This window comes from Rhodnius prolixus, unplaced genomic scaffold (genome assembly GCF_049639745.1).
Source record: "Rhodnius prolixus isolate KJV_2025 unplaced genomic scaffold, Rpr scaffold_8, whole genome shotgun sequence".
NCBI lineage: Eukaryota > Metazoa > Arthropoda > Insecta > Hemiptera > Reduviidae > Rhodnius > Rhodnius prolixus.
In genome coordinates, this window is record NW_027411593.1 from 35,552,162 (window position 1) to 35,565,608 (window position 13,447).

General features: G+C 30.6%; 1 protein-coding gene and 1 long non-coding RNA gene across 4 annotated transcripts in view; both read right to left on the bottom strand.

Annotated features, from left to right (window-relative positions):
* LOC141451340 (venom protease-like) overlaps positions 1–6,873 on the bottom strand; it is a 41,739-nt gene extending 34,866 nt beyond the window's left edge. For all 3 annotated transcript variants that reach the window (XM_074122640.1, XM_074122629.1, XM_074122638.1), the window contains exon 1: positions 6,490–6,873. In XM_074122640.1, the coding sequence (XP_073978741.1) occupies positions 6,490–6,580 (91 nt within the window). In that variant the 5' untranslated portion in view covers positions 6,581–6,873. The remainder of the gene's footprint in view (positions 1–6,489) is intronic.
* A 5,044-nt stretch (positions 6,874–11,917) lies between these two features.
* On the bottom strand, positions 11,918–13,341 carry LOC141450620 (uncharacterized). Its single transcript, XR_012456193.1, has 3 exons — positions 12,811–13,341; positions 12,544–12,671; positions 11,918–12,476 (listed from the first exon to the last, which is right to left on the bottom strand). It is a non-coding gene; the product is annotated as an uncharacterized lncRNA (long non-coding RNA).
* Positions 13,342–13,447: the final 106 nt, after the last annotated feature.

Sequence of the window (13,447 nt, forward strand, 5' to 3'; positions counted from 1 at the left end):
TAAACACGAACTTTGAACTCCTTTGATACAGATAAATTGTATCTCTATACAAATAAAGATAATAATAATAAAATAACACACTCGGAATAACAAATTTCACGAAATACAATCATTTTTACTAAGTGGTACAATTTAGCATGATGTACTACCGAGTGGTACGCGAGCCAAAAAAGGTTCGGAAACGCTGAGCTAGATGAATTTGTTAAAAACAAGTCTGAAAAATTCCATTAACTTGATAACAATGCAGAAAATTTTCCAAGTGATGTTTTAATAAATGCTAAACTATCTAGTAGATCAAATTGAATTAATTATTATTTACAGTTACTGCGTAAAAACCTCTTTATTATCATTCTATTGAATTACTCCTTTGAACTTTTGTTCCATTATTTTAACAGGAAGAATTGCCACTATATTAAATTATCCAATCTTCATTTTATTAGAAATCCAATTTCTTCAAAGTTGTCAGAAAATTGTAAAATTGTATTGTTTGTTCCCGTGTATGTGTGAGTGAATGCTATTGGTTCCTCACTAACTCTCACTTTTATTGCGTATTAACTAAAGATCTGAAAATAATAATAATAGAAAATAAGTATACTCTGTTTGACTGAATTGTAAGCTTTTCTTCGACTTCCCTCTTTAGCGGAAGAATCTAATTTCAATGAAACAAGCTGGTAGTATTAAAATCCTAGCTTAAAGGCTCCTAGCTTAATAAAGCTGGTCATATACTTAAAAATGGACCGCTTAAATGAAGTAAAACCATTTAACACCAAAAAACGAGTGGATTATCAAACAGCACAGCCTCACACAATTAATTGAGAAACAAATTTGTGTACGAAAAACTAGAGTGACAATTATTTGGTCAGTGCGTTTCATAAGGAACATTCGATTTTTGAATGTGGGCAACTGAAAATTTAGTATCTTCTTGAACTTCCAATAGTTGAAATAGTATATCAAAGCGATCGGGAGTAATAAGAATCTGAAGAAGTATGAAAAGTGTGAAGGAAATCTGGGAAAACAAACCAGAAGAAAAAACTCAAATAAGTGGTTTTCCCATTAAGAGCTTTTCATATTAATCTTTGAAATATTAATTGTCTTTAAACTGAACTTAATTAGAGCTTCTTTGTGTCCATTCTTTTGCTAACTCAGACAAGAAACATTCGCTGAAACATTGATAATATCCACAAAACCTGAGCCGAAATGATTAAATGTACATATCAAGTTTTAGCAGAAGAACATGCAACATGGAACAATAAAGATAATCTCAATTTGCAATCTCGACAAATGACTTTGTACCTGAGGCAGCAATAAGTATGTGTACGCTCTTATACTTCCTGGACCTTAAAGAAATTCCAAAGCTTTGCAATCTTGTTAGAGCCGCGCAGGACGGGAATAGTCCCCGAGTTCGGTTTGTAATATAAAATTAAAATTAATGGTGATTTTCCCTTTGTCTTGCTGATCACTAACACACACAAATTGGTTAAAAACCAGTTTTTCTAACTTAGACATTTTAGAATACTAAAATGATATTGTTCTTTATATTCGTATGCAGAACCTATCTTTATAACATTAACTTGAATAGTTTGTTAGGAAAACCGCAATATAGAACTTTATTCCAGGACGTCACGGAAAATTACTGTTGCCAGAGTTATTTTGTGTCCACCTGTATTTCGAACAAAAGCCGTTAGAGCAACTGGAATAACCAAAACGAGTTTCCTTATTATTTATTATTTAAAGAAAAAGTTAAATAATATTCTATTTAATTAAAAAATAAAACAGACTTTCGATACTGTAATAATGACCCTGAAAACATAAAACTAGGTGAGTTACATTAAAACTACGTAATATAATGGAAACTCTAGAGTAATAATTTCCAGATTAGGGAGCACGAAATTCATTTAGAAGATTTTCAGTATCATTCTCATAGCAACGATATTTTCTTCTCCTTCTAGATCTCCTTTTTCTCGTCCAGTGACTTTAGATAACATATCAAAAAGCTATAAATCTCATGAAATAGGAAATTAAGTTTTATGCTTGGAATTTTTAATGTGCATTTCAAAAGTTTTCTATTTTATTTTAGTAAAAGTATTCAATAAAAAATACTATTATACAAGTTTCAATTAGCTGTTATTGTGTAAAATGCAGTTATTGACAAACAGCATCTTTCTAAAGCCTAATGATTGAGCATTATCGCATCAGCGGATAATTTTTGCCCCCGAATTACGTCTCAGACAGATCGAAGTATGATTTATCTTTTCTTACGGTTGTATCAGAAGAAGTACAACGATAGTCAATTTTTTTTTCAAAATTAAGTTTAATGGGAAATTATGAATAAAATACCAAGACTAAATAATCTCAGAGAATTAGAATTTAATAACGGTTGGTCTCAGTAACAAGATTCTGGTTGAAATTTGACTACTGATGTCTATTAAATATAATAATAGTTCCACGTCACACTCAAACTTTTGAGACACACACTCTTGCTTTGTAATTCTATCCATGGAAGAAATTTTCCTCCATCAAAGATCACTTCTAAAACTTAAAGTTGAGAGAAATATCAACATTAGAAATAAAAGGAGATAAGAATTTAGAAATTTAATCATCTCTCAAACTTTGTGCGGCTAAAACTTGCTTCGTATTTTCAAGACTCTATAAAATTTTTTCTAAGATCAAGATCTGATTATGTTGCACCTTTGCTTAAAAAGTCTGGAGACCTTTAAATGCAGGAAATGAACGTGCTTCAATTATTATTTGACACCCACAAAAAAAGTAAATTCATTAATTCTCTCTAGTTCATCAAGGCATTAATGAACTGAAAGAAAGGTCTAGCTTTCATGAAACGCATAAAGATTTGGATTTGGGATTGTTAAAATTTTAATTTAGAGTATTTGAAAATTACTTTTTAGAAAAAAGTGTGAACATTGGTCCTCTTGAGTTAGAAAAGTATAGGAAAGCAAAGGAACACTCTCTATAAATATATCGTCATTCCACAATGTGCAATATAGCTTAGGTATGCTCAAAGGAGAGTTACACGTACGTGTGGATACAAATAAGGAAGTTATAAAGCTTCTTGCTTAATGGTGTCACTGACACAGTAGAGGTAGCAAGGTCGTTAAAAATTATTGCGCTGTGTTATGCGCTTAACGAAGTTTTTACTCATATCTCTAAAGTCTTTCCGGTTTCCTGGTTATGCAGTAACCACATATGTATATAAATGTATGCCAGCGATCAAGATACAATAGTGTACGATTTAACAGGACGAAGTACCACCCTTCTCTTACCAAATTTGAAAGGGTAATATCTCGTTTCATACTATGTTCAGAATTAAAAAAAAAAAATGTCGCTCAATACAAAAGTGAGTATTACTCACAATTACTCCACCCTTTCACTAATGAGATGCTAACACCGAAGAAGAAAACACCTACACTGAAAGCAAATAAAACGAAAACGCTTACAAACTAACTAAGCCAAAAAAGGCCAAATCATCGCCGGCAGCAACGAAGCAAGCAGTACCATTTAATCTAAAGACCAAGAAAGCAGCTTCTAAAAAGAAATGAACTCCAGTTAATTTAATCATTTTAGATATAAAATCAATCAGATACCCAACGACACAGTTACAATATTTTACATGATACAGGATGTTAAAATTTGAGAAAATTACTCAAATCGTTTGTGCCACAATATCTCGCTTTGTAATTTCCAAAGCTCGATGAAATTTTGTTGAAAGGCTTCCACTGACACCACAATTAAGTGGCATATCTACAATAGACTATATAACAGAATACATGATGTAGGATGTTAAAATTTAGAGGACGTAATTTTGAAATTGAAATGTAATTGAAATTTAACTCATGCACAACAATTAATCGTTACGAAAAATTTCTTCAAAATACTTATTTCTATTTTCATCATTTTACCATAAATAATCCTTTAAAAGCTCAAATTTTGAATAAACTTATTTTAGAAAAACTGTTTCGACCACGCCAATTGAACAGAATGAATTCTTCAAGGTTGGACAAAAATTTAAAAGATAAACTACCTCAAAGATTAAAATTACAGTTTATCTTTTTCAGCTATGAGTTTGTAAGTCATCTTAAAATTATTACTGAAAGTTATTTCTTTAACAAAATCTATCTTATTACTAGTCTTTGAAATTGAATATTATTAAATTTAAAAGTGCATAATTATAAAATTTAGTTAGATATCTTTTGCTAAATCTGAAGCAATTCTATGTATTATTTGAAATAATAAAGATGTTGCCTGGCTGTTAGTGAATATCTCTTGTGAGAATCTATTTTAAAAACCAAATATTTTAACGTATTATTGTTGCCTAATTAATGGATTAACCTTCAACAAGCTCTACTGTTATTAAATCAAGGCAACCAATATTTATTTTATTTTACTGTTTGTTGAAAAGAAAATAATTCATCTTTTTGTCTTTTCATTTGACCATGATTTGAAAATATAAATTCAAAAAGTCAAATTTATCCCACATATAGACTCGAAAGGTAGCGAATAAGCGATATGTTTAGTGTATTGCAAGGTTCGCGCTATGCGGGATGCGATAAAATATGTTTGTAGCACATGGTCAATTGTGTGCGGGTGAATAGGATAGATTCAGTAATGCCTAAATAATTATTTAAATGAAAACTAAGTTTTGATCTATCTTCCATTTTGTCCTCTTTAATTAATTTTCATCACTTATTAAATTATCTACTACGTCCTGGAGGAGAGCATTCAACACTTAAAATTATACTATAGTTCGTTCTTTATCGAAAATCCTTTCGCATAGTTACTTCACTGTGACCAAATCATATTCAAATTTTCACTAGACTAACCAAGAGAAATGTACTGACCCAATTAAAGCAGATTCATCAAAGCTGTGTTGGCTAAATGAAAAACAAAAACTACCAGTCCGAAACATCCTGGAAAATAGACTTTTCATCCTATAATTTTTTAAATTTAAAACAGTTACTTTTGACATTGAAATTCTTATGTTCATAATAAACTGATGGAACCATATTGTAATTTAATGTATAATGTAAGAGCTTTTTATCAACTTCATAGATAGGTCAACCAGGTTTTTATTCTTTTCTTTTGTAATTCCAGTCATAAAGGCTCTGGCAATTCATCAGTATAATGTCTCGTACATTTAGGGTCGATCTAATTTTAAGAATAAGATGTAAAAACCATTGGAAAAAGTAAGAATTGTCTTTCTAATTTGACTAGAATGCTGCTGATTCTGTATTTGATAGTCAATATTAAGGCCATTGCTAGGTAGTACATTTAGGGTCGATCTAATTTTAAGAATAAGATGTAAAAACCATTGGAAAAAGTAAGAATTGCCTTCTAATTTGACTAGAATGCTGCGTTTCTGTATTCAGTAGTTAATATTAAGGACAGTGTTAGATAGTACATTTAGGGTCGATCTAATTTGAAGAATAGGATGTAAAAACCATTGGAAAATGTAAGAATTGTCTTCTAATTTAATTAGAATGCTTCTGATTCTGTATTTGACAGTTAATATTAAGGCCAATGCTAGATTGTATAAGTAGGGTCTTTCTATTTTGAAAAACAAGATGTAAAAACCATCGCAAAAATAGCGAATTATCTTCTAATTTGACTAGAATGCTGCTGAGTCTGTATTTGATAGTTAATATTAAGGCCAATGCTAGGTAGTACATTTAGGGTCAATCTAATTTTAAGAATAAGATTTAAAAACCATTGGAAAAAGTAAGAATTGTCTTCTAATTTGACTAAAATGCTGTGTTTCTGTATTCAGTAGTTAATATTAAGGATAATGTTAGATAGTACATTTAGGGTCGATCTGATTTGAAGAATAGGATGTAAAAACCATCGCAAAAATAGCGAATTGTCTTCTAATTTGATTAGAATGCTGCTGAGTCTGTATTTGATAGTTAACATTATGGCCAATGGTAGACGATTCATAGGAATAGGGCAGCTCTACTTTGAATAATTAGTAAAAACCTAACAAAGAATTGAAATATATTAAATGAAATCATTGATATTGTCTAGCAGTTGTTGTGCATGAGTCCATTTATAGAAGTAAAAAAATTCTTTTTGATTTAAATTGCAGCTCTAAAACTAAATTAAACGAGAGAAAATATTTCTAAGAAATATAAATATCAATATCTTTTGTCTTATTTATTTATTTATTCTTTATTTAATTAGGTAGACTGATAAAAATGGAGAAAATGAAAATATAAAAGCGGAATATTTAAAGGAAATACTTAATTCAGAATTTTTTAAAGATTTCCGCTTGTAAATTAAACATAATAAAAACACAAAACAAAAAAGGCGGAATTGTTTAGGTGCAGGAAATGCTTCATGAATACAAAAAATTATCACATTTCCTTTAATAGAATAGCATCATCATCACTCTTGATTGATAAAACAGTACTTTGAAAGCGAATAATAAGTAACTAGAATTCTTAATTTTTTTTTTTATGCAGACTAATATAAAAAACTTACGTCCATGAAAGAAATCCGGATCCAAAAATGAATGACCACATAACGTTTCTGTCACATACAATAAACAAAATATGAATAATCTGTAAAACATGACGTCATAGATACAAGTTCACTTTAAAACTGCATTGAACACACGCACAGACTAGTTTAGGAAACACCGGTAACTTCTATTTAACTGGCTACTAATTGAATGACTTAACATCGTGAGCGGTTAGATGAGTGCAAGTTACGTATTGTTGGAAAACAGCAATAGTTTGTAGTAAATTAATGGAAAAAAAAAGAATATATAATGTGGTGGGGAGCTTGGATTGGGCTGCAGAAATGAATGTGTAGCCCCACCTCTTGTTACTCCTTCAAAACGTGCCGTTGATGTGTTGGTGAACAGTTATAATTTATTATTGGTACTTTCCAGTGATTTGGCCGTGACTTACACCGAAATGAAAGTAAAAGTTCACACTGGAGAATAACTGGCGATCTTCTTTTGTTTTGGAAGACTAATCTCCATGTTTCTGACAAGAGCCCTGCGATTGGAATCGCAACTGAGATATTACAAACTAGCCAGAAGTATGATTGGTGAAACGTAGCTTTAATACCGGTGGCAAATGAAGTCTCCGGGCTGAAGACTAGGTATGGAAATACTGATCTGTTGCTTATAACACCATAGTCAGAAAGAAACAAAATTGACTATTTTCCGAAAATCAGCTAAAGTTGAAAAAAATGTTTAAATAAAAGTTACGATCTTAAAAAAATATGTAGCAACTACAGGTTGGTTAACCAAAGTCATCCAATGGAGCTAATTCTGACAACATTCACAATAACAGAACTAAAAACTAACATTCAAGTAAATTACCACTTCTGAACCTTTTTAGTTATGGTCTTATTATTCTTTCTGTACAAACCCATGATGTCAGATCTTTTTTGGAAATACCCAAACAGATATTCTTGTTCTCCATTCTCCGTTTGATTGTTCTTCAGATAAACATTTATAAAGAGGGAGAATGGAATAATCCATAAGGGTAAATAATCTCTAAAAACTTTTATCTTTCGCCTTTTGGCAATCTCCCTCATACACAATTTGAAAATATGAAAATGCAATCAAACAAAACTTAATTTACACGAAATTACCAGAAACAAAACAGTTCTCATGATTCAATTTGAGATCTATCGACCAATTTTTCGAATTATGCGAAATGTAAACAGATAATGTAATGTACTTGTTACAATCGTAAATAGATAGCGGTTTACCCTGATTTATTAACTTTTTAAAACTACGAATGAGAACATTCGCCGATAAAAATGAATACAACGAAATATTTATGAAAATTATAAAAACATTTCGTAATGAATGTAATTATCAAAATATATCTCCGATAGTATTCATAAGAATAGTAATTTTGTTTTGATGACATATCTCATCCAAGCTTCTCATCCGTTAGCTCTAATCAAACAAAGAAGGTCACCTAGTGTATCTGTTAAATTAATCTTAATTCTACTGTGCGATTAAGAGTGCTAACCAATTGTGGTTTATAAAACAGAGATCATTATAACTGTTAAAATTTTTGATGAGTTTTTCAAGATAGTAAAAACTCAAGCTCTACTACTGGGTTTCCGATTTTCTGTGTATGAACAGAATCTGGAAGAAAGCTGTTCCGCAAGATATTGTCTCAAAAAGCAAGCAAATAAGAACTCTCAAATTAAGATTGAGGGTTTTGAAATCATTTTTTTTTTTTTTGAATTAGCATCTATTTACAAATAAATTTTGCAAATGGCGAATAATTATAATTATATAATGTTGCGTACTTAGTCCTCGCTTCATCTACCTTGCGGTGTAGATAGGGGCCTCGCCAAGTCGCTGCCATAAAAAAGAGTCCGGTTTTTCTTTTCTTGTTTCTTTTAATCTGAATTATTTCGGAGATGTGAGGGATTCGCCCACTTTACACCCTAGAGTAATGGAGGAATTTCCTTCTTTGGGGCTTTAGGCTTGCCCTAAGCACGTTCAGAGTTTTAAAGAGGGTTAAAACTCCTACTTCCTGAGACAGCCTGATGGCCTGAACCATTCAGGGGGCACCGCGAGCAGGCGATCAACTTCATCCCCCATTATATAATCAACTTTTTCTAGCTCAAACCATTGCGCACAAAAAATATAATGGACACACCTTTGGCTAAAAAAAAAAAAAAAAAATTCAATTCATCTCAGCTATTCTCTTCAGAAGCTCATAGAACCGCTCAATTGCGCTTACATAAATAAGCTCGAAATCAATCATATACACTACAGGGCTATTCCCGTGCTTTAATGTTCTACAAAAGTGTATTTGACATAAGAACGTGATCATAGTACTTCTAAAAAGAATAATTTTTCAAAATCTGCCGAATTCACATGTGAATTCTTAAGAACAGTTGAAGTAAAAGAGGATAACGCACTCTTCTTTTTATTATCTAGATTGATAATGCAGGAGTGCAACAAAAAGCAGGATGTATTAGACTATATGCAGTTGCATTAGAGAATCTAACCAAGCAGAAGAGAAGAAAAATTGTCTATGTTAATAATTACGATATCAAGATAATCTCGATTTCTATAGAGAATTCTATTAATTGCCTTGATTTGAGAAGAGACAATCGATAGTAACTTCACAATTTACCCTGTCGTTAGTTATATTTCTTACTTTAAACCACATCTGCAGCGACAAGAGCATTTTCGTTCCTATTCCTATCTCATAATGTAAACTTAATTATAATAACTTAATCACACGTCGTCTGTATTTATTCTTATTCTCTGAGATTACTAATTTACCACTTCACTTTTCCTCCATCTTCCTCTAATTGTCGTCTTGTTATTGCGAAATATTAATTCTGGGATTAATTGGTTCTTCCATTTTGTATTAGTCACCAAATTTACATCAACTTCTTTCAGGTAAGAGTTTATCATTTTCCTAAGTCTTTGCGTATGTATTCTTCAAATTCGTCCTGGTTTGTTTCTTCCTCTATTTATTATTGACTTTATTTGATAAGTATTGAGGAAGTATTGCAGCGGTATCTGCAAAGACAAACATCACACATCAGATATCAATGAAAGTTTAGTCAGCCAAAAACCATTTGAAGTTAGCCTAAAAAATGCAACAGATTTGAAGAAATGCACACGTCTATGCATTTATTTATATAGAATAAATAGGGGGAAAAAAGCAAAGTAATTCTTGACAAATAACTCACATAGAAAATAAGTTTAGTTTAGCCCACGACAAAATTGATTTGAACTAAAGATAAACACGAAATATTTATTGTTAATAACAAAACATAAAATACTGGTAAACATGTATGACGTAGGTACAAACGTAAAATTAGTTACTACGCATTAATTATACTGGGTAAGCGAATGAGTAGCGAATAGGAGACACCAAAAAAAGTTGTGAAATTTTTGTGTAAAACATTTAAAGAGGAAAATGAAGATATCTTCAATAAAAGAGTTCGGTATACTCATCATTCTAGGTAGACCTGATGATTTAATTGTCGTTTTTATCTAATAATTTTATCTATTGGAACTGAGGTCTGAAATTAGGGAATATTAGGAGAAATGAAAAGATAATGGATGGGAGTATGAGATGAGAAAATGCCCTTAAAAATTATTAAAGTTTTCTAAGGCGCCTTATTACGGGTTTTCAATTATTATAAAAATTTAAACTTATAATATTAAAATTGTTTAAGATAAATTTCAAGGTAAAATTGTTATTATTTATATGTTACTGTGTATTTAGGAATTTGTGTCATATACATAAAATAAAATGGAAAACCTTGCTTATCTCTGAGTTGAATCATAATTATATGGTTCTATTGAATTAAAATCTGATATAATTAAAGGTTACCAATAATTATAGGAATTATTTAGCATAAATTTTTACATATTAATAAATTAAATAAAATCTTATTATAAATGCATGCTCAGTGAGCAGTGAAAGTACAACAACGTTGGTCTTCAAATATCAAGTAATCTTAATTCTACCATTAAGGACATATAACACCAATGATGTTAGGGATTACTTTTTATGTTTATTTTTTTCAATGAAAAATGTTATTAGATTTCAATAAAAAGGTAATAAGATAATACAGTCTTTTACTCTTTTGCTCCTTTGCAAGGAGTAAATTCCTTTCTTGAGCCAGTTAACATTTATTATTTTAGCAAATATATGGACCGCTCTTGAAAAAATATTTAGTAATGTTAGTGTTAACATTATTAAATTTACCTGGTCTTCTATAAATCAGTCTGTTTCTTCCTTAAAATAAAGAATCTGACAGTGCTTTCTACATGAACCCATCAGAAAGGGGGGCAGCTGCCCCGTTTACGGCTTTAAACAAAATTAAAATTAGGGAAACATGGAAAATTTGCTAAACGTTTAAACAACTGACACCACAATCTAAAAATATCATTTTTTTATTCATTTGTTTTAACGATTTCTTTATGAAATAATGTTTAAATATTCAGTAAGATGTACTCAAGCGCTTTTTTTTTGTTTTTTTTTTTTATCTTCAAAGCAGAAAACTGAAAGAAGTGTGGCTTACTTAAGTATTTCACAAGCTCCAGCAAGTAATTTTATAACAGCTTTACGTCAAGCAAAACTAATATGTAGATTCTTAAAATGGTTTCGACTCTAATCATTAACAATATTGTTTACATATAAAAATAATGTATGTAATAAATAACATGCTTTTCTTTTATCAAGTTTTGTACACAAAGTAACACGCACTCGTTAATTGATGTGTGTGTGTTTGTGAAGTCAGCAACATGTTTGTGAATGATAGTGATGAGATGTTATGTAAGAGGCAGAATGGGGTTTGTAATACAAATAAAAATATGTAACCTACAGTGTGAAACAGCGTGCATACGCGTGTAAGAGTGCCGGTTACTTTGCTAGAACTTCCAAATAACATGCTCCTCTACGCCCAACTTCTGGCCGTGGAAATTCTATGTTGTTTCTTTATATATTACATGCATACATATGTTTATACATGGCAACTTTGGACAGGAAATAATTCATATGTTCTCCTGTTCTATGCGTTAAGTTTTTTATGGATAAGAATTAACCTTTTAAATTTATTTCAATAAAACACTTTTACCTTTTTGTACTTAAACAGTTTGAACCAAAGAATTGTCTTCTAGAAACATAATTCTATGCCTGTTGCAGACATGAAGTACAGCAAGAAGAAATGGAGTAAGATCCTCTAATATTCCTGGGAGATGTTGAAGAACTGTAGGGTTGGAGAGGACCAAGTTAGAGGAACAGAAGGATATGTTGTGTTTTCAAGTTCAGCTTGTTTAAATAAAGAAAGTCCAAATTTCACAAAATAAATTTAATAACAAATCCATTAAACGTATTTAATAAATGAATGTAAAGATACAACAATTGTATTAAAAATAATTACTCCAAAATACTGAATTCAGTGATCTGCTATAATTACAATTCGAATTTTAAATAGAGTAATGATACTGATTTACAAATTAAAATTGCAATATTGCAATTGCAAATTTGGAATAGCTCATAGTTGAAAGTAAAATTGGTCACTCAGTGAGCTATTGAAACTCAGACCAAAAAGCATTGATTTGATTGTCTCCTGTAACTTGTAAGGTAATAGCGATTTACTTTTAAGATAGAAAAAGAAATATATACTATCAAAAATTATCATATAGTTACAGGTAAGGTTTGCTCTGTACTGGATATTTCCATTGTAAATTTGAGTGAACGGTAGAAACCACAGTGAGGGCAGAGCCCTTGCGGCTACAAAGTGTTGACCTCAGTGGCGGCCTCATCATACAAGCTATAAGCTATGGATCACTGGCCAGCCAAATGGATTTTATCACATCAAAAAAAAGGAAATTATCGACTGAATGTGCTACATAACTCTTTAACAAACAATCTGCATTTTTAACAGAGTAACTCTTTCAACCACGAGAATTATCAATAGTAGTTAATTGTCTAGTTGTGGATGCGCTGTTGAGTCTATAAAAAAATATAAAATAAATAATGAATAAATAGAAATTGTTAATAATAAAATTAAATATATTACCTGTAATTGTTGGTTTTAAAATTATTAGCCGTGACATTTCTAAATTCTTTCATATCGTCTAACTTCTTAGCCTTGAAATATTATATTCCTTAGTGAGAGCCTTAGGTACCGCTCATCTAAAAACCAGCCTTCAAAAATAAAAATTTCTCTTAAAAGTTCATTAAAAATGAAAAACTAAACTAACACAATGCATTAAACTATTTGTAAGCAATAGTTAAAATTAAAATAAATATTACAACCGTTTCGATTTACTGAAATGGCACTCACAATTACTAAATAATGAATCCTAAAATCTGGTACTTCTGGATGCCCAAAATTTTTCCCAAAAACAATTTACAGTGATTTAACCTTCCTGGATGAAGTATTTTTTTTATATTTTTATCTTCAGTTACAAAGATCATTCCTACAGGCAGAAGTGAGCTAGCCACAATTTTCTTGATGTACTAGTTGGTATCCATAGTGGAATCCCAGTCTTATACATCACCAACAACAATAATTAATTTCACTGACACTGCAATACGCCAACACAATCTCTCGAGGATCTGCAGAAGGATAAGGTGACTACTTTAAAATATTTGAATGATCATTTTAGAGAAGTGAACCTTCTTGAAGGTCAAGAATTTATAACATTGGATAGAAATCTGAATGAAATTAATAAAAAATTACAAACAATTGGCTTCTCGAAGGTTCATTTTGATTACATAAAAGTTTTTATTAAAATAAAAAAACTTAAAAATAATATGACCTACGATAACTGCCAATATGAAAAAAATAAGACAACAAAAACTGCGTAAGTTATTATTTGTTTGATTAGCATATGTTCAAGTACGAATTAGCGTAGCCGTGAAGTAAGTCAGGTTTATTATTGTTTATTTGTTGATCATTGTTTAAAAATGCATTAATA